Here is an 18,012-nt window from a genome sequence, read left to right on the forward strand (position 1 = left end):
CCACCACCGCTGTTGGCCACCCTGTTCCCTGCCCCACCCGTGTCCATACAGGGCAACAGGCAGTGCCATTCTGGAAAGCCATGAACCCTGTCCTGGGTTCTGGGTCTTTTTTTTTTTTTTTTGTACCAGGAATTGAACCCAGAGGTGCTTCACTGAGCCACATTACCAGCAATTTTTAAGAATTTTTAAATTTTGAGTCTGGGTCTTGCTAAGTTATTTAGGGCCTCCTAAGTTGCTGAGGCTGGCTTTGACCTTGTGATTCTCCTGCCTCAGACTCCCGAGCTGCTGGGATTACAGGCATGCATGTCTAGGGTTTTGTTTAGGATTATAATCCTGGAATTCAAAGCCCTAGGTCCTGGATCTTGAGCCCTGGATCCAGAATCCTGAGTCTGGATTGGGCCCAGTAGCACACTGTGATTCCAGTGACTTGGGAGGCGAAGGCAAGTGGCTTGCAAGTTTGAGGCCAACCTGGGCAATTTAGGGAGACTGTCTCAAAATTGAAAAAAAAAAAAAAGAAAGAAAGAAAGAAAGAAAGAAAGAAAGAAAGAAAGAAAGAAAGAAAGAAAGCTGGGTTGTAGCTCAATAGTAGAGTGCCCCCAGGCTCAATCCCTAGTATTGCAAGAAAAAAAAAAAAAAATAATTCGGGGCCTGGGTCTGGGCTCTGGGCCCTGGGGTCTGGAGTCTGGGTTCAGGGTGGGGGTCCTCAGTGTAGTCTAGTCCTGGTTTCTGGATTCTGGGCCCCGAATGTGGGGTTCAGATTGTGAGACCTGAGACTGGGGATAGGGTTGGGGCTTCCAGGTTCCAGGTTTGGGGTCTGGGTTGAGATCCTGGACTCTGGTTTGGGGTTCAGGAACTACAGGCCAGTTCCTATCCCTTCTACGCCCCCTGCTGGCCAACCATTTCGGTCGAGTCTCTGGACTTGGAGAGGGGGTGTCACCCTTCTTCAGGCTATTGAGAGGGTGTCTCAGCGGTGGATGGGAGAGTGGCATGAGCTGCAAATGTGAATTGGGGTGAGTCAGGGAGATGGCTGGAAGTCTTGGGGACAACCGATGACTGCATTGCTGTCCTGAGGGGCAGTCACCGGAGCTCCTGACAGTTGTCTGGCTAATTCCATTTCCCCTTCCCCTACTCCAGATGTAGGTTTGGGAAGGGATTTTAATCACTCTCTGAGAGGTGGGTAAACTGAGAAACTTGGGACATTTGTTCAGCCAACATTTATTGAATGCCTACTGTGTATCGGACTCAGGGGCTATATAGCTATGTGTGCAAGAGCAAGGATTTCTGCTGTGACAGTTACCACTCCCGGGAGGGAGGACACATCTGGGAGACAGGATAAGAAAGAAACAAGTCTATTTTAGTGTCTACAATGATAGGGAGTCAGGAGAGAGACAGGGTAGAGGGAGCAGGGTGGTCTGAGGAGGCTTCTCATAGGAGTTGACATCTCCCTGAGACCAGATGGTGACGAGGAGCAAGCAGAGGTCAGAGTCCCAGGAAATGGTATGGGGATGGAAAGAGGGAAGCAGCCTATGCAAAGGCTCTGGGGATGGGTGAGGGTGGGCTGGGAAGAACCTAGAAGGCAGCCCATGTGACTAGGACTCTCTTGTCTCAACACATGGGGCCCTCAGAAATCAAGGCCCACATCTTTCACTGTGTTTCCCTTGTCTGGGGACAGAGGGAAGTAAGGTGGCTGCCCCTAGAGAGGCATATGTATCTGACTGGTCCACAGCTCAGACATGAGAGATGGGGAGCTCTCTCCAGGCCCCTTGGGCCCTGCCAGAATCTTGCCTGCTAAGCTGATATTCCTAGAAGTCAGGCTGGGACGTGGGAGAGAGGGACAGGGACCAGGCCTTGGTATAGCCTGTTCTACCTACCCACTGCCAAGCCCCTGCCTATCCACCTGCCCATTCACAATCTTGCTGCTGGCTTCAGATAACCAATCTTGCTGACAATAGAGGGGTCAGGACCTGGGAGGGCTTTGGCAGTACTGCTGGTAGCTGGGCATCTGCTATAGATTTGGGGGTGGTCCTGTGGAGAGCCCTGGGGCACCATTGCTCTAGGAGCCCACAGGGGAGGTGGAGAGTCAGCTCAGACCGTCAGAGGCCTGGCCCAGCCTCCCTCTGAGCCCTGGTGAGGAAGTGAGGTGGCTCTGTGCACTCTGTCCCCTTTGCAGGAGCATGCCTGTCCTGTGTCTAAGGAAGGGGACCAAGACACACTTTCCCTCTTACCACAGGCAGAGGAGGGTGGCACTGCAAGGCTCTGACTGGAGAGCCTACCCACCTGGACTACAAACCTGGAAGCTGAGGCCAGGATGCCCATGTCAATCACCACTGTTGGAGTCAATATCGGGTGGTTTCCAAGGGATGTCAGTTGTGTGGGGATGAAAGAAATGGGGGGTGTCTGGGTGATCCTGTGCCTGTGTCCTCTGTCCTCAGCCTTGGTTTTACCCTGATGAATGAAAAGGGCTTGGGTAGTGTCTTGTTGGATTTCCTGTGACTGTCCAGGGCCTTGTGGGGTATCCAGAGTCAGTTCTCCTGAGGGTCAGCAGGCCCAGGCCATGGGGCTGCCCAGGGGTCTGTCTCTGTTGTGCCCCTCAGGCTGGCTTCTCCTTTGGGGTCTTGCTGGCTGTCTCTGTGGACCCTCTCCTCCCACCTCTTCTTTTCTCAATAGTGTTGCCAAACATCTGGAAGAAAAGTGAAAAACTTGCCCCCCCCTCTAGCCCCGGATGTTGTCAGATTTCCAGATGTGGGGTGTTCTGCCCTCCAGATGAAGGCAGGAATGTGTTCCAGCCGGGGCTGGGGGGGCCCAGTCTTGGACTGCTGCCCCTTCATTGTGAGGCTGAGTGACAAGATGACTGGGACCCAGGCCCTGCAGGAAGATGGTGGGGTACCCCAGGTAGAGGCCCTGATGTGTCCCACTCTCAGGCTTGAGCTACACCCCTCTCCACACCCGGGGAAATCTCTGGGGGGCTGGGGGTGGGGACACTGCCTCTGAAGTTTCTATCAAAGGCTCTAGGCACTTAAAAATAACTAGGAACACCCTCTTCCTACCCCCCAGGCACAGACACTGGGCAGGGAACAGAGCCCAATGTGTTTGCAAGATGTCCCCACTCTTTGGAAGGGCCTCGTGCCACCTCAGCCTCCCTACCTCCCCAAATGGTGGCCCAGCCAGGCTGTGTTCTGTCACCGCCATTTGCTGAGGGCTGAACACCACAGGAGGTGGAAGCTGGGAGTGGGCACAAAAGGGTAGGAATTGGGGTGAGTGTCCTGGGGTTGGGGCAAACCCTGCTCAACACTTTGGGGTCCCTCAGAGATACAAATTCTCTCAGGGTCTCCACCAAAAGCCTGGGCAGAGAGGAAGTGTGGAGCAGTGGGCAGTGTCAGAAAGCTTCCTGGAAGAGGGTTAGGGGCCTGAGTATTGTATGTGCCAAACAGAGGAGGGGCAAAGGGCACCAGGCAGTGGGCATAGTGAGTACTCTGGTCGGTCAGGGAAAGGTGGGTGACTGTGTGCTGCTCAGCAAGGGCAGTGAGAAGCTAGCGGTAAAACCCGGGAAACTGACTTCAGGGCCAGGCCCAAGCACCTAGGAGGGAGGCTGTTGAACTGGCCTGGGGAAATGACCCTCGAGGCAGCCATTCTATTGGCGCTTGGGGTCTTCCTGGAGGCTCTTGCGCCCATAGCCAGGGCTGCAGCTGCCTGCCATGGCCAGACACTTGCAAATGGACACAGATAGGCACCCAGACACAAACACAGAGGCAACACCCACACACACTCTCACAGGCCCACACAGACACACACACCCAGAAACAGACCCACAGAGACGGACACACAGATCTCACCCCCTGCCGCACATACACAGCACACAGAGATCCCACCGCACACAGACAGCCAGACAACTCCCACAGATGCACAGAGACCCCCACCACACACGCAGACAGATCCACACACATACCGGCCTCGCCTCCCCCTACACAGACCAACACACTGACACAGGGGATTGGGTGCCCAGATGGGAAGTTGAAGTCCAGAGGTGTCCTTAGGTAACCTGGACCTCCTGCCCCACCATCACTCAGCATGCAAGATGCGTGGTTCAACTTTCTACACCTGTTCAATTTATTGACCAACTGAGGGGCAGCAGGGCCCGGCGGTGTGAGCAGGAGCGTGAGTATGTGCGTGTGCTCTGCCCTGGCGTCTGTCCCCACTCACCCTCCCTCTCCCCAACAGGTGATCGGGAGGAATGAGAGCCCTCCCTTCTCCCCCACCCTTTCTGGGCCTGAACAATGCCCTCTCCAGGCCCCAAAATAGCCCCTGAGCTGAGCCAATGTCCTTTTATGGCCCTGTCCCTATTGTGCATGGCGGGGGTGGGGCTGGGGTCATGAGGTGTCCACCCAGGATAAAGGCCTGGGCACAGGACGCTCACCTACCCTGCTCTCTGCATCCTTCTCTCACGTCCCTCTCTGTGCTTGCAGCTCCCATGGCCCCCAAAAAGCCAGAGCCCAAGAAGGATGAGGCCAAGGCCGCCCCCAAAGCAGCTGCAGCTCCCGCACCTGCACCTGAACCCGAGCGTCCCAAGGAGGTTGAGTTTGATGCCTCCAAGATCAAGGTGGGTGTGGGAACTGGGTTGTGGTAGGAGGGGCAGGGCAGGTGAGTAGGTCTCAGAGCTAACCTATCCAGGGTCAGGTCACGCTCCGGAAGTGAGCACTGAGCTGAAGCTGGAAGCATCTATGCCGAAGTCAGACAAGCCCTGCCCGTTTCAGGCATTGGGAAGGTTACAGCAGGAGAGACGGGCAGATGTCATGCAGGACTTCCCTGGTGCTACTGAGAGCCTGGGCACTCTAAGGGTGGAGTCTGGACTGGGGTTTGAAAGAAACACCTTTTCCGTGGTTCTGGAAGCTTACTCCTCCTTGTCCTTCTCCTTGGACCCCATATCCTTGGGGAACCCTGGCGCCAACTAACCCCCTTCAGCTCCCAAATCCTAGAGCCAGGCAGGGGGTCTTCCTTGTCTGGCTGGGATGTCCCAAATCCATGCCAAGCCTCCTAGGGTGGACGGAATGGGAAGCAAAGGCAAGTGAGGACTCTGGCCAGGCTCACCCCTGTGGAGACCCCTGAGCCCAGAGCTGGTGGAGCCCTCTTGGGCCTCAGTTTTTAGGTGGGGAAATCAAGGCATAGGCTGGATAGGGATGTGCTGAAAGTCATGCAGGAAGCTGACTGCAGAGCTCTGCTCAATGGCCCCAGGAGCCCTTCCTGGCTGGGAAGTCTCTTCCAGAGTCTAAACTTGGAGGACGAGCCGTGACTCCCACCCGTGGCATCCGCATAGCAGCACGCGCGCTGTCCTGCCTGCTCCCTGCTCTTGGCTGGCCAGCGGCCACTGCTGCCTCCCGAGGGGCCCTCCTCACTCCTGCATGTTCAGCAAGATCTGCCCTCATCTGTACAGATCCTCCTCCTGGCCATGAGCCCTTCCCAGGGACACCAACCTGTGCCCCGGCAGACACGGCTCGTACCCCAAGGGGGCTCCACCTTAGGAGATGTGCTCCTTCACTACTGAGAGGGTTAGTTTCCTCAACTGTGAAACGGGATGAGAAGCCCCCCTTTCAGGGGCTGCGGGGAACCATGTAGTGTGGAGGCACCCCTGCCACCCACGGGGCCGGCTTGCATCCGGCAGGCCCCTGTGAAGAGGCTCTGAGCACCTGGGGACCCATGGCAGAACTGTCCAGTCTCACCAGCTCTGAGGTTGGCACAGACTCCCCTCTGAGAGGTGGGGGTCATGAGGTCCCTCATGTGTCCCCCTTTTCCCCTACCCAGCTGGCAGGTGAAGGGCGCAGCCTTTGCCAGATTTCCCTGTGGAGAGAGATCTTGGGGGCCCAGGAATGACAGCTTGTTCTTCCCAACACTGAGTTGAGGCAAGAACCAGGGGGGACGACAGGGCGGCGTGGCAGGGACAGGGTGATCCTCAGCACTGGCACGCACTGTGCAGGTTGGTGGGGCTCTGAGGGAGTGGCAGTGGGAGAGATTCTAGTTATGTCCCCTTCCCCCAAGCTCCTTTCCCCGATGTGACCTTGACCTTGGGGAGAGTGACGGCAGTGATAAAAATAGAACTGGTATCAGGTGAGGAGGGGGACACCGGGTCCCAGGAGGCCTCCTGACCTCACTGTGGCTCCAATGTGGCTTCAGCAAGTACTCGGCAGCACAGCCCTGGCCACAGGCTGTGCTGAGGTAGGAGAGCTACCCTGAGGCCCACAGGCAGGGCCTGTGACGTAGGTATAGGTGGGGCTCTGTGAGTGACAGTGCCCAGCCTAGGGACCCAGGGGACTCTGGGAGGAGTAGACACATGCACACACATACCTGCAGGCTTGCTTCCATGTTGACACACCCCTCTGGCCTCAGGCTCACTTTTACTACCCACCCTTCACCCCCAAACTTCCATGTCATCCATGTTGCCCATCCTGCCCACGGGGCCCCAGGCACAGCCAGCCTGGTCAGACCTGTGGCTTTAGGCACATTTGTTTAGAACGAGGACATCAGGTAAGGCCCACAGTGGGCTGAGGTCTCAGGGTTCCAGGAGGGCCCCTCCTCATCACCCTCTCGTCACCCTCTAGCTGTGGCCCACATCCACCAGGCATTAGGATCTGGGTACCCCCAGACCCAAGGCCTTCATGTGGGATGGAGGGAAGCGGTGAGGAGGCAAGAGGGTGTCAAGGTCCTGAGTGGTAGAGGCTGGGGGGCTAGAATAAGGACAAGCTAGGACAGCAAGGGTCTGGGGCCTGGGCTGGTCAGGAATGACCAGGAGGAGGCCTGGTACCACCCCTTGAGCCAGGAACTGAGTCTTTGGGGCCTCTTTTCAGATCGAGTTCACGCCGGAGCAGATTGAAGGTGAGCAGGCTCTTGAGCCCAGGGGTCTGAGGGCCCCACAGTGGTGTGGGGGTGGGGCGGGCTCCTCTTGGGGAGTGCCCACGGTCACTGCCCTCTCCCTCAGAGTTCAAGGAAGCCTTCATGCTGTTTGACCGCACACCTAAGGGCGAGATGAAGATCACATACGGGCAGTGCGGGGATGTCCTGCGGGCACTGGGCCAGAACCCCACACAAGCTGAGGTGCTCCGTGTCCTGGGGAAGCCCAAACAAGAAGGTAGCACACCCTGCCCAGGAGCCCCATGGGGCTAGTTCCAGGGCAGCCTGCAGGGTGGGTTGCCACGGTGGTGGGGCTGCACACGAACCTCCCACCCTGCCTGTCATTTCCATCACTCAGATGAGGACGTGGGTGCTGGCTGTGGAGCTGTGCTGGCAGGGTGACAAGCAGGATGGTTTGCTGGGCCATCTGGCCCTTGCTGATTGGCCAGGCCTCCTGGTCACTGGGGACTGACCACCTAGACCACCTACTTCACTCTTAGGAAGAGTGAGACCCAGGCCCTCACCAGGTCCAGGGAAGGCCTCTGATTGGCCCAGCTGCTACTGACCCAACACAGGTGGCTGGGAGGGTAAGGTCCCTAAGAAAATGATACCAGCAGAGGACAGAGCCCACTGTGGTTGTGCACGGCAGCAAATTGTCCTCATTGCAAAGGATGTGCAAACTGTGTTTCTCAGTAGACTGTAAAGTGCCTTGTGGTGATGACACGCTTTGTAAATAGCAGACTGTAGACTCTTTGGGAACTGTGTAAAAGATGAGGGCTTCTGTTTAAAAGGCACAGGGAAGGATGTGCCCATCCCATCCCTCTAACCTGGGACTTGGGACCATCTCTCTACAGAACTCAATACCAAGATGATGGACTTCGAGACGTTCCTGCCCATGCTCCAGCACATAGCCAAGAATAAGGACACGGGCACATATGAGGACTTCGTGGAGGGGCTGCGGGTCTTTGACAAGGAGGGCAATGGCACCGTCATGGGTGCTGAGCTCCGACACGTGCTGGCCACACTGGGTGAGGGCAGCTTCCCTACCCGGCTCCTTTCCCAGGGGCATCCTGAGAGACACCGTTCTGGCACCTGCTGGGCCCACCTGTGAAATGGAGAAAGTGACACAGTCAAGGTCTCTCCATGGCAGGTGACAGAAAGGCCATTTAGACAGGACATATGGAAGGCGTGTTGGCACAGCTCACAGAACTGAAGGTAGATGGGAACAGCTCTGGGGACAGGGCAGGACTGCAGGTCAACAGGGTCAACTTGGTGCTAGTGTTCAATGTTCAATGGCCAAGAAGGTCACATGTCTGCCTTTTCTGAGGGGACTAGATGGGGATCCTCTGTGGCCTCTGTGTGCTCCGTGTTCCTCCCACTCACACCCCCGAAATCAGGTGCCTGGGTGGTGAGGCCCAGAATGACTTTCCTGCGGCAGACGTCGACTGAGTGGTTGCTACGTTCAGCCCCTGTGCTCAGCCCTGTGCTGGTGTCTGGGGGGCGTGGAGGTGCCAGGGGAGGCTGGAGCGCAGGGAAGCTGCAGTTGGCACACAAGAGTACAGAGTCAGGGAAATGCCAGGTTGTTTGTGGAGCAATGGGAAGTGTCTTGGTCCCCTCCACAATCATGCCCCAAAGTCCCTGGCTCTCCCCCAGGGTCCTTTCATTAGCCTCAAAGTGGGGGTACTGGTCTCCCCTCTGACCAAGGGAGCCCCTGCCAGTCTAGTGGGGGCAGATGACAGTATATGTGGTCATTTATATACCAAGGTGCCTGGACTCAGAGAAGTCACTAGGTCCCCACCCCAGGCCCCGCCCTTCTTGACTTGTCACTTGTGTTCTGGCCTCAAAGGTGGGTATGGTAGCCTTGGCCTTGTGAGCAGGGCTGGCTGTGGGAATGCCCGAGAGGCAGAATCCAGGGGGATTCGGTGAGGCCCCTCCGCCCCCAGCACACCTCTGGGAGGTGCTAACTCAGCTTCCCACCCTCCCAGGGGAGAGGCTGACAGAGGATGAGGTGGAGAAACTGATGGCTGGGCAAGAGGACTCCAACGGCTGCATCAACTATGAAGGTGGGCGCAGCAGGGCAGCGGGGATTCTGGGAGGCGGGGCTCGGGGACCCAGCGCCGCTGGCTGCCCGGTGCTGAGCTTCTGCTCACGCTTCCCTTCTTTCCAGCGTTTGTGAAGCACATCATGGCCAGCTGAGCCTCCCACAGGTGAGACCCCTGCTCCCTTCCAGACCCGCTGCTGCCCCTCCCCCTCGGGCAACTTCAGTTCTTGCCTGGCCTCTGCCGCCTCCATGGACCCCTCCCCTGTAACCTGTGGCTGCCTTTGCTGGCAGGAGCCCAGGGGAGGGCGAGCTGGGGATGTCTCATCTCCCATCATGATGCCAACACCAGTGACCTGGAGCTGCGGGAAGGAGGGGAGCGGACCAAGACTCCCGCACAAGCCCTCAGACCTCTGCAGGCCGTCACCTCTGCCTGGGGCTGTGCTCACTGTGACTGCGTTCTGTCTCCACCCCAGGGCCTTATAAATAAACGACTTCCTTCCTCCTTTCTTCCTTTCCTTTCTCTTTCCTTCCCTCCTTCCTTTCTCCCTTCCTTTCTCTTACCCCTCCTTCCCTCCATCCTTCCTCCCTCTTAGTGGCCCTTTGATTGACTTCTGTCCATTCTATGGGCCACAGACAATGGGGTGGGACCAGGGTTGAACTAGAGGAGGTCCAGTCTCTTCCTTTGCTTTTGCCCTCCCACCCGCCTTCTGGAGACAGTATCCAGGCTGGGGCCCCTAGCACAAGCTGTCACTGGGAGCCTGATACCGGGTGTCTGAGTAAACAGGCAACCATAGGCCCAGAGCTGCCCATATCACAGGTGGGCAAGCTGAGGCCCAGCGCAGGGAATGGCTTTGCCTGAGTCACACTGGGAATGGGTGGCAGGGTAGGGGCTGACTTTGTCCCCGGGTAGCCTGAGGGTGTTGGGGTGGTGTGGGGAGTCTGTCAGTGTGTGTGTGAGTGTGTCGGGATTGAGTATGTGTGAAGAACGTATAGAAGAGAGCATGAGTGTGTCGCAGGAGTCTCTAACTTCCTACTTTTTATATTCTCTAGGCACTTATTGAGCACCTGCTGTGTGCTAGGGACTGGGAACACAGCAGTGTCAAATACTGAGGAAAGCTGAGGAGGAACTTAGGGAAGGGGCTGGGGAGTGTGCGTCTGTCTGTGAACACACGCGGAGTATGAGGGAGAAAGCGGGAGGTGGTTGACATAATGGGGTAATGGGGTCAGGGGTTATCTGAGAAGGTAATAGTTAGACAAAGATTTAAAGGATAGGAATTATAAAGAAATCCCATAAACCACCACCGCCACCAACAACAAAACCCTAAACAACCAGATTAAAACCCGAGCAAAAGCCTGGAATGTCATTCCTATAAAGAAGATAACATGAATGGTCAATAAACACACACAAAACTGCCCACTGTCAGTAATCATTACAGCAAGGCGTGTCCGAGCTACAAGAGAATCTGGGCGCGGTGGCACACACCTGTAATCCCAGTGGCTCCGGAGGCTGAGGCAGGAGGATCACGAGTTTAAAGCCAGCCTCAGCAACTTAGCGAGGCCCTAAGCAACTCAGTGAGACCCTGTCTCAAAATAAAATATGAAGAGGGCTGGGGGTGGGACTCAGTGGTAGAGTGCCCCTGGGTTCAATCCCTAGTACCAACAAACAAACCAACAAACAAAAACTATTAGAGATGCCATTTCCCACCCATTAGGTTGGCAGCTATAAAAACAATAACAACAACAGTAGAAAATTTCAAGAGTTGGTGAGGATGTGAAGACACTGGAGCCCTTGTGCACTGTGGGTGGGAATGTAAAATGGAGCAGCAACCGCAGAAGAGTATGGTAGGTCCTTCGAAGAATGAAAAATAGAGTGACCGTAAGGCATGATAATTCCACTTCTGAGTATATACCCCTGAATAATGGGAAACAGGGTCTCCAATAGGTATTTGTACACCGATGTTCATCCATTATTCACAATAGCCAAAAGGTGGAAACAACCTTAATGTCAATTGGTGGATGAATGGATAAACAAAATGTGGTAAATGTGCAAGGAATTCAGCCTTAAAAAGGAAGAAGTGGGATGCAGGTTTCTGGGGACATGTGCTTCCTCGAGGGATTGCAGGGGTGCTCCAAGTTACCTCTAGGCAAGAAGTAGCCCTGCCTCCAAGTTCACATGAATCTCAGTTCTTACTGAGATTCTTATTCCGTCAAGAATGCCTACCTGCCTCCAAAGACCACGCCCACCGCCCCATCTTGTAGACCCCTATTCCTGGGAGCTATCACCTCACTCACCTCGGCTTGGTAGTGGAAGGGAGCATGCTGCACGACCCCCAGTACACTGTGCCTTCCCCACCCCTCCAGTCTTGTGTAGATGAGGAGGGGACAGGGTGGAGGTAACCAGTGGGGGCAGGACCGGGATGATTGTGTCTGATGAGCCCTGGCTCATGCACTTTGGTCCCACTTTTTGAGGCACAGCTCCACTTGGAATGTGTCTCTGTCCCTGCCATGGCCACGTTGCCCTGCCGGGGCCCTTTACGTTGTCTGTACTGAGCATGTGTCATTCCTAAGCTTGGCTCACCGGCTATGGATGAATGAGCCAAAGTGGACAGGAGGCAACCAGAAGGTGGCGCTCAGACGTGGAGGTGAGCCTTCTTGCTTGGCATCCCTGACACGCCTGACCAGGGAGAATTTGTGTGTTCCTATGTGTTTCTGTGTGTTTACAAGTGTCTGTCTACAAGCATGCTTGTGTGCCCACTTCTGTGAATGAGTGTGTGTTCACGCTAGGTGTGTGTGTCTGTGAGTGTGTAGGTACACTTGTGCCCATTTGTCTGTGCATGTGTGTTTGCCACTACGTGTGTGTGTGTGTGTGTGTGTGTGTGTGTGTGTGTGTGTGTCTATGGGTTTGTGGGCTTGTCTGAGTGTGTACGTGCTGGGGGGCTCTGCTGAGTCAGCGCGGGTGCTGGGCGGGCGGCACTGCCAGCCAGGCTGTGGCCTCCCCACAGTTGCATAAACACTGGTCCCAGCTCCCCCCTCAAGCAGGGTGGTCCAGCCTGTGGCCCTGCTGCTGGTGAAAGTGATAGGAAGGGGTGAAAGGTTTGTTGTCCCAGCTTGGTTCCCTCCAGAACTCAAGTGCCAGGTCATATGCCCCATAAGGCAGAGGTCTGATCAGGGATCTCTGCCTCACTGTGCTCATCTGGTCTGAACCTAATCTCTGAGTTCTCTCTTTGGTGGCGGGAATAGCTGCCTGCCTCTCTAACCCTAGTCCTGCTGAACCGGAGGGTCAGACTGAGAGCAGAATTAAGCCTCAGAACCCCAGCCGGGGCTAGACACTCCCTCTGAAACTGCAGAACCTAACTTAGAAGGTGCAGCGACATCATGGGGAAAAGATATTCCAATAAATCCTCTGAATGGTTTTTAGGGCAGAGGTTTAGGGTCTGGAACTTGAACTCAAAAGACAAAAAAATGTGGGAGTTGAGCCTGTGACAGGTCCAGAACAAATCATTCCTCTGCTGCTCTGATGTCCCATATGGCCACCCATGGCTCTTGGCAGCCTTCCACATCCTGTGTCCTTTCTTCCAGACACCATCCCCAGGGACTCTGGGGTCACCAAGGGGACATGAATTAAATCGTGTGGAGCGGGGTGGTATAGGAAAGTCAGAAATTCAGGCTGAAACCAAATAAAATCTGGTGGGGTCTTGAAGAAGTTGGACATTGGGTAAAGACATTTGATCAGGTTGCAAGAAAGAAAGAAATCAGACTGCAGATATCAGAAATTGAACTGTGGGACTCAAAGCACTCAGCAGCAGAGGGGCTGACGGAAAGCCGAAGGTCTTAAATGAGATCAGGGTGTGGAGGAAAAGTGTCCAGACATAGGAATGTATGAAATTGGGGAGCAGGGAGGAGGGGAAAAGGAATTTGATACCCAGCCCCTTGTGCTGTGGACATAAAGGGGTGCTTGGGGCGCAGCTGTTGTGCTGTGTTGATCCTGAGGCCTTGGGTGGTGGCAGGGGTTGTAGGGGAGGGGTAAGGGTAAGCCTGCCTGGGACCAGAGTCACACCCCCCAGGAATGCTGACCCAGTCACCTCAGAGAGTAGCAAGAGAACCAGGCCTTGAACCCATGACCCGTCACAGAAGTGGCTCCCTGGGGTTCTCCTAAGTCCCTTCCAAACAGCTCCAGTCCCGCCCTCACCCAAGTTTGGGGGTTATTTGTTCTCCGCCCTCCCAAAGCCACACAATCCTGGTTTGCCCAAATGCTGACAGAGCACAACTGGAATGCGGAGCGTGTGTGAGTGTGTGTGCACAGGGCTCTCCAGGCCTGACCGCCCAGCAGGTCCTCCAGGCTCAGCATCCAGGGCCCAGGGCCTCCCTCTTGGACAGAAAAGGGCCTGGAATGTCATGAAGGCCCCCCTGCCTGCCCCCTCTTCCCCAACCTGGCTGAGGAAGCCTGAGGTTCCACCTTTTCGTTCAATCTCTCTCCTTCTCTTGTCTATGGGTTCAGGCACTTCACATACCCACTGAGACCTCTGTGAGAATGGGCAGGTTGGACCCTTTCTGGAGGGCTGGTGGGGCTGGGGTAGGGCAGCTGGAAGACTGGGAATTCAGAGATGGCAGAGACAGTGCCTCCTGGGAAAGCTCAGGTCTGGCCAACTTCCTGATCTTTATACTCTGGTCCAGCTGAACACGTGTCCATTTTTTTCTCACAACTCCTGTGCCCTGGGTCTGGAAGCCTGTCTCTTCTCCCCTCAGCTCCTCTGCCACATCACACCAGTCCTCATCTCTTTCCCTCTGTCCCATGAAAGGCTTAGAAGCCATTTCAAGGTGCTCTAGAATGACATCCCCATTCCTGCCCTGAACCAGCCGGAAGCAGTTGTGAGCACCTTGTCTGGAGGGAGGGGTGTGCAGGCAGAGGGTCCACTCCCATCCAGGAAGTCTACAGAAGGGGTTCTTGCCCTGGAAGCACTGTGTCCCACGCTTCAGGGTCCAACCTATTGCAATACCTGAGAAAGGTTTCACGAGAGAAAGAAGTCCTAGGTTGTGTGTATTCCAGAACACTCTGTTTTATGTATTGTTAAGTCCCGGTTTTCTTCAAAGATTATATCCTGCCTACAATTTTTTTTTTTGCCTCAAGAATATCCTTTTGTTTACAAAACAATGGTGAAGGTAGCCGGTAGTTATTGTTTTCCATGTCTTTACTTGGCAAAACAAGACCTTACAAATCAGTTTTGAGGATATTTGGATAGAGACCTTCAACTGGGGCAGATCTCTTCTAGGGCCAAATTTCCTTTGAATTAGTCCACCCACTATTCACCCACCTGTCCATCCATCCATCCATTCATCCACCCATCCATCATGTAGCCATCAGGGACTGACTATGCTCTACCAGAGGCCTAGCCTTGCCAGTTAGAGGCAGGGAATTGGCAGGGCAATGCAAGTGAGCTCCTGCAGGTGCAGGTGTGGTGAGGGATGGGCAGGGCATGGCACACAGGAAAAAAATGCCTCAACTTCCTTAAGTAGAGTATTTGGGACCCTGAGATTCTGAGTGTCCCTGAACTGATGGATGCATGCCTGTTCCCACCTCTAGGACCTACAGCTGGAGGTGGGGAAGACAGCAGCAGTGACAGGGGGCAGGTTGGTGGTTGCTGTGACAGGAAGACAAATTGCAGTGATTTCTAGCTCAGGGAGGGGAGGATGGTGCTCAGGGTTGCGGGGTTTTCCTCTGCATGGCCTGACTGAGCAGAGGGGCTGGGAGCCTGTCTGTCACCCAAGAGGGTGACATAGCTAGTTGCCACAGTTCTAGGCTGGAACTGCTCTATTCCTGGGGGGAGGGTCTGCTGTGAGGGTCCGCTGGTGGTTGCTCCCTCTTTGGATCTCAGGCTCTGTAGAGGATGGTTAGGGAGTTCCTAGGGATCCTTCTGGAGAGTAGAGGTATGGGCAGGCCCTGGGTCCCCACAGTGGCTGTGGACTCCAAGAACCATCCGGGACCACATCACAGCATCACCCTTACTTTCCTGGGCACATGGTAATATTGTCATCAAGCCCCATGCCTAGGTAGGGTGCTAGGGCAAGATGGTCTCAGAGTGTAGTGTTGAGAGTGACCACAAACTTAGCATCCCCAGTCTGCCTGTCCCTCCTGGGCTCCTGTCTCCATTGCCCCTTGGGTCAGAGTCCCTTTCTTAGCCTCCCCTGAAGGCTGAGTCTACCTTCAAATCTCTAAAGACGGCCCAGGTCAGACCCACTAAATTTGTCAGGACATGATGGTCACACATTTACTGCATCCTCAGCCCTTTGCCAGGTGCCAGGACACTGTATTGAGCCAGTGAGAGAAATACCTTGGCTGAACTCCCAGATCTTCTGTGTGCCTTGGTCTGTGTTTCCAGAGTTATTAGCTGCCCTCGAGTGAGTGAGGAGGAACCCTCAAGTCTGGGCAGGAAGGGTGTCAGACACCTGTAGCAGCCTCTTTTCCAGGGCCAGCTTGACCAAGTTACTGCTTGCTTAAATGCCCCTGCTAATAGGGATCTCATCCCTTGTTGAGGCAAGTGTGTATAGACAATTCTCTGGCGTAGGTGAGACATGCCATTCAGGGCCTCCCCAGTTCTCTGCAACTGAGTCCCCAGAACTGTGTGTCATCCACCTGGCTTCTTGCTGGTCCACTAGCTATCTCCAGCCCTGCCATTTCCAGGGTGAGCCCTTGCTTCAGGATGGACCTTGCCCTTTGAAACCAATGACTCATTGGGGGCTCAGCGTGCAAGGGCCTAGAGCAGTGCACGGACCCTGAGAATTGCCCTAGTACCCACTCCAGGAGAATGAAGCAAGGGCTGACTGTGTATCGTAGAGGGGCCACTGAGTTCCCTGGTGAGGAAAGTGGACCAGAAGGGGTAGAACAGAGGCAAGGGAGGCAGTGTGAAGGGAGGGTGACTGAGGGCACACCAGGATGGGGATAAATTCAGGTGCAGACTGTGGGCAGAGGTCCTGTGGGTTATGACGCCCATCTCTGGGCCTCAGTTTCCCTGCTGTGCTGGACGGGAGGTGTTGGAGATTCTGGTGTTGTGGGCCTTGGAGAGGCCCCTTCTGGACTCTGGGCTTCGGGCTGGGGGCGGTCGGGGGAGGCAACAGCTGCTTTGAAATGTGGAGAATAATAAAGCAAGGAATGTCTGAGCTCAGGGGAAAAAATAACCCCCGCCCGCTGGGCCTCCCACCCGGCTGGCGTAATGAATTAAGTACAGGGAGGCACGTTTCATGTGGGGGTGTGGGTTGGGGGAAGCAAGGAGGCTCCTAATGAGAAACAGGGTCCTGGGTGGAACTGCTGGGAGCTGGGGGTTCTGGGTCATCTGACCCAGCCCCAGGGTCTGCCCTCGCTCCCCAAAGGCCCCCTCTCAGTTCTTCCTCAGTCTGCACTGGTGAAGGAGTCCAAGCTGTCCCAAATCTGTGCTGACACCTGACCCTCGTGCTGACACTGGCCCCAAGAGGCCAGAAGGAGGAGAAGGGTGTCCAACTGTGAGGGACCATCTTATCCTCACTTTCCCTAAGTTCTTAATGAGCATGACTGGTGCGGCCTCAGCACAGGATAATGGGGCCAATGCTGCCCCCTGCTGGAGGAAGGGAGCCTGCAACCATGCCCAACAGATTCTGGTGGGGGGGAGGCCTGAAGCCTGGAGCACCTCCCCTTCCTTTGGTCAGTTCCTCACAAACCCCTCTTTCCCTGTGGAATCACCCTCCCTTCCACCCTTATGTCCCTGGTTTCAGCTCAGCACCCTGCCCTCCCTGGGGCTTGGACACCAGTGGATCTCAGGTCCGGCTCTACTCTTCCGGTCCACCAGTCCCTGACTTTTCTATGGTTTTATGGGACACCTCCCCCCTCCTCCAAGGAAACAATTTCCCCAGTGAGCCCCCTGGGTTCAGTTTTCCCTTCTCTGCCTACTGGACCCCCTTCACCTACCCCTAGGAAAACTTCCTAAAAGAATCAGCCTCTCCAGAACAACTGGGGGACAGTGAATGAGTGGGTGATTGAGCTGTCAGCAAAAGAACAAATTCTCAGGAAGGGAACTGGAAGGGACAGAGGCAGGTGGGCCTGTTCCTGGCCCCTCCACCCCCACCCCAGAATTCTCACCTCAAAGCCTCTCCCGGCTCAGGCAAGCTTCCCATTTTATTTTTAAGAAGTCTGGCCCAGGACTTGGAGCTGTTTGAAATATTCTACCCCCGCATCATCCCTTCTCTCCCCACCCACTTTAATTAAAACCATTGTTTTTCAAGCACATGTTAATTAAAAAGCAAACATGTTTTGCTAAGTAATTTGGAAGCTCTGGTTATGCAAACCATAGCCATTCCAGTTTTTAAAAAACTAATCCCTCACCCAGCTTGCCCAGTATCTTGGGGGCTGAGGACTCTTGTGGCTACTGTGAATAGACATCCCTTTACAGTTTATGTACTCTGTGGTGGCCTGGTCAAGGCAGGGTGTCCTCTAACTCAACAAGTGGAGGACTAGAACTTGCAAGAGGACCAGAGTTCCTAGCAAGATCAGTACCACTAACCCTCTGCTACAGTGTGCCTTGGGCCCCAGGGCCAGGTGAAAAATGGCGGTGGACTCATGTGTTCCATCCTGAGCAAAGTCATTGTCTCAGACCCATGAACTGACTGTGGAGGTGGAGAGCTCAAGACTTTGAGCTTAGTCAGAAAGGCTGGTGGGTGCTGGATGTCCAGGGCTGCCTCCCCAAGGTCACTAGTACAGCTGGGCCACATCTACCAAAGTTGGCCCGAAGGTGAGAGCCCAAGGTGAGGACTGGCCTATGGGCCATGTGGGCAGGATACTCAGAGACACTGCCCAGCTCCCCACACTGTCCATATCCCCACCCTGACTTCTGGCTGTGGGTATCCTGGGATCTTTTAGACTTTTCATACTCTGGGTAGCACCCTTAGGACCTAGTGCAAGGAGCTGGGTTCTAAGATGTGGGGTTTAGTGACATCTAGCTCCTGTCCTTCCCTGGCCCGGCTGGGGTAGGGACATCTCCTCAAGAAGACTTTCCAAGCCTTGACACCATCTTGCAATCTTTCTGTCAACTGAAATGACTAGAATGGAAATGCTTGTGGGTGTGCCC

General features: G+C 55.1%; 1 protein-coding gene across 1 annotated transcript; it reads left to right on the plus strand.

The window, feature by feature from the left end:
- The first annotated feature begins 4,401 nt into the window (after positions 1–4,401).
- On the plus strand, positions 4,402–9,426 carry MYL3 (myosin light chain 3). The gene is made up of 7 exons (XM_079115444.1): positions 4,402–4,597; positions 6,837–6,864; positions 6,968–7,117; positions 7,734–7,907; positions 8,865–8,942; positions 9,047–9,086; positions 9,212–9,426. Exons 1-6 carry the CDS (start codon positions 4,469–4,471, stop codon positions 9,073–9,075), a joined length of 588 nt encoding a protein of 195 aa, XP_078971570.1. The 5' UTR covers positions 4,402–4,468; the 3' UTR covers positions 9,076–9,086; positions 9,212–9,426.
- Positions 9,427–18,012: the final 8,586 nt, after the last annotated feature.

The sequence above is a fragment of the Sciurus vulgaris genome (assembly GCF_902686455.1).
Source record: "Sciurus vulgaris genome assembly, chromosome: 16".
NCBI lineage: Eukaryota > Metazoa > Chordata > Mammalia > Rodentia > Sciuridae > Sciurus > Sciurus vulgaris.

What these genes read in the sequence shown, in the direction of transcription:
- MYL3 (XM_079115444.1), top strand. Translation starts at nt 4,469, where the DNA reads ATGGCCCCCAAAAAGCCAGAGCCCAAGAAGGATGAGGCCAAGGCCGCC. An exon ending in TTGATGCCTCCAAGATCAAG is followed by an intron (nt 4,598 to 6,836) that starts GTGGGTGTGGGA and finishes GCCTCTTTTCAG; the next exon opens with ATCGAGTTCACGCCGGAGCA. An exon ending in CGGCTGCATCAACTATGAAG is followed by an intron (nt 8,943 to 9,046) that starts GTGGGCGCAGCA and finishes CCTTCTTTCCAG; the next exon opens with CGTTTGTGAAGCACATCATG.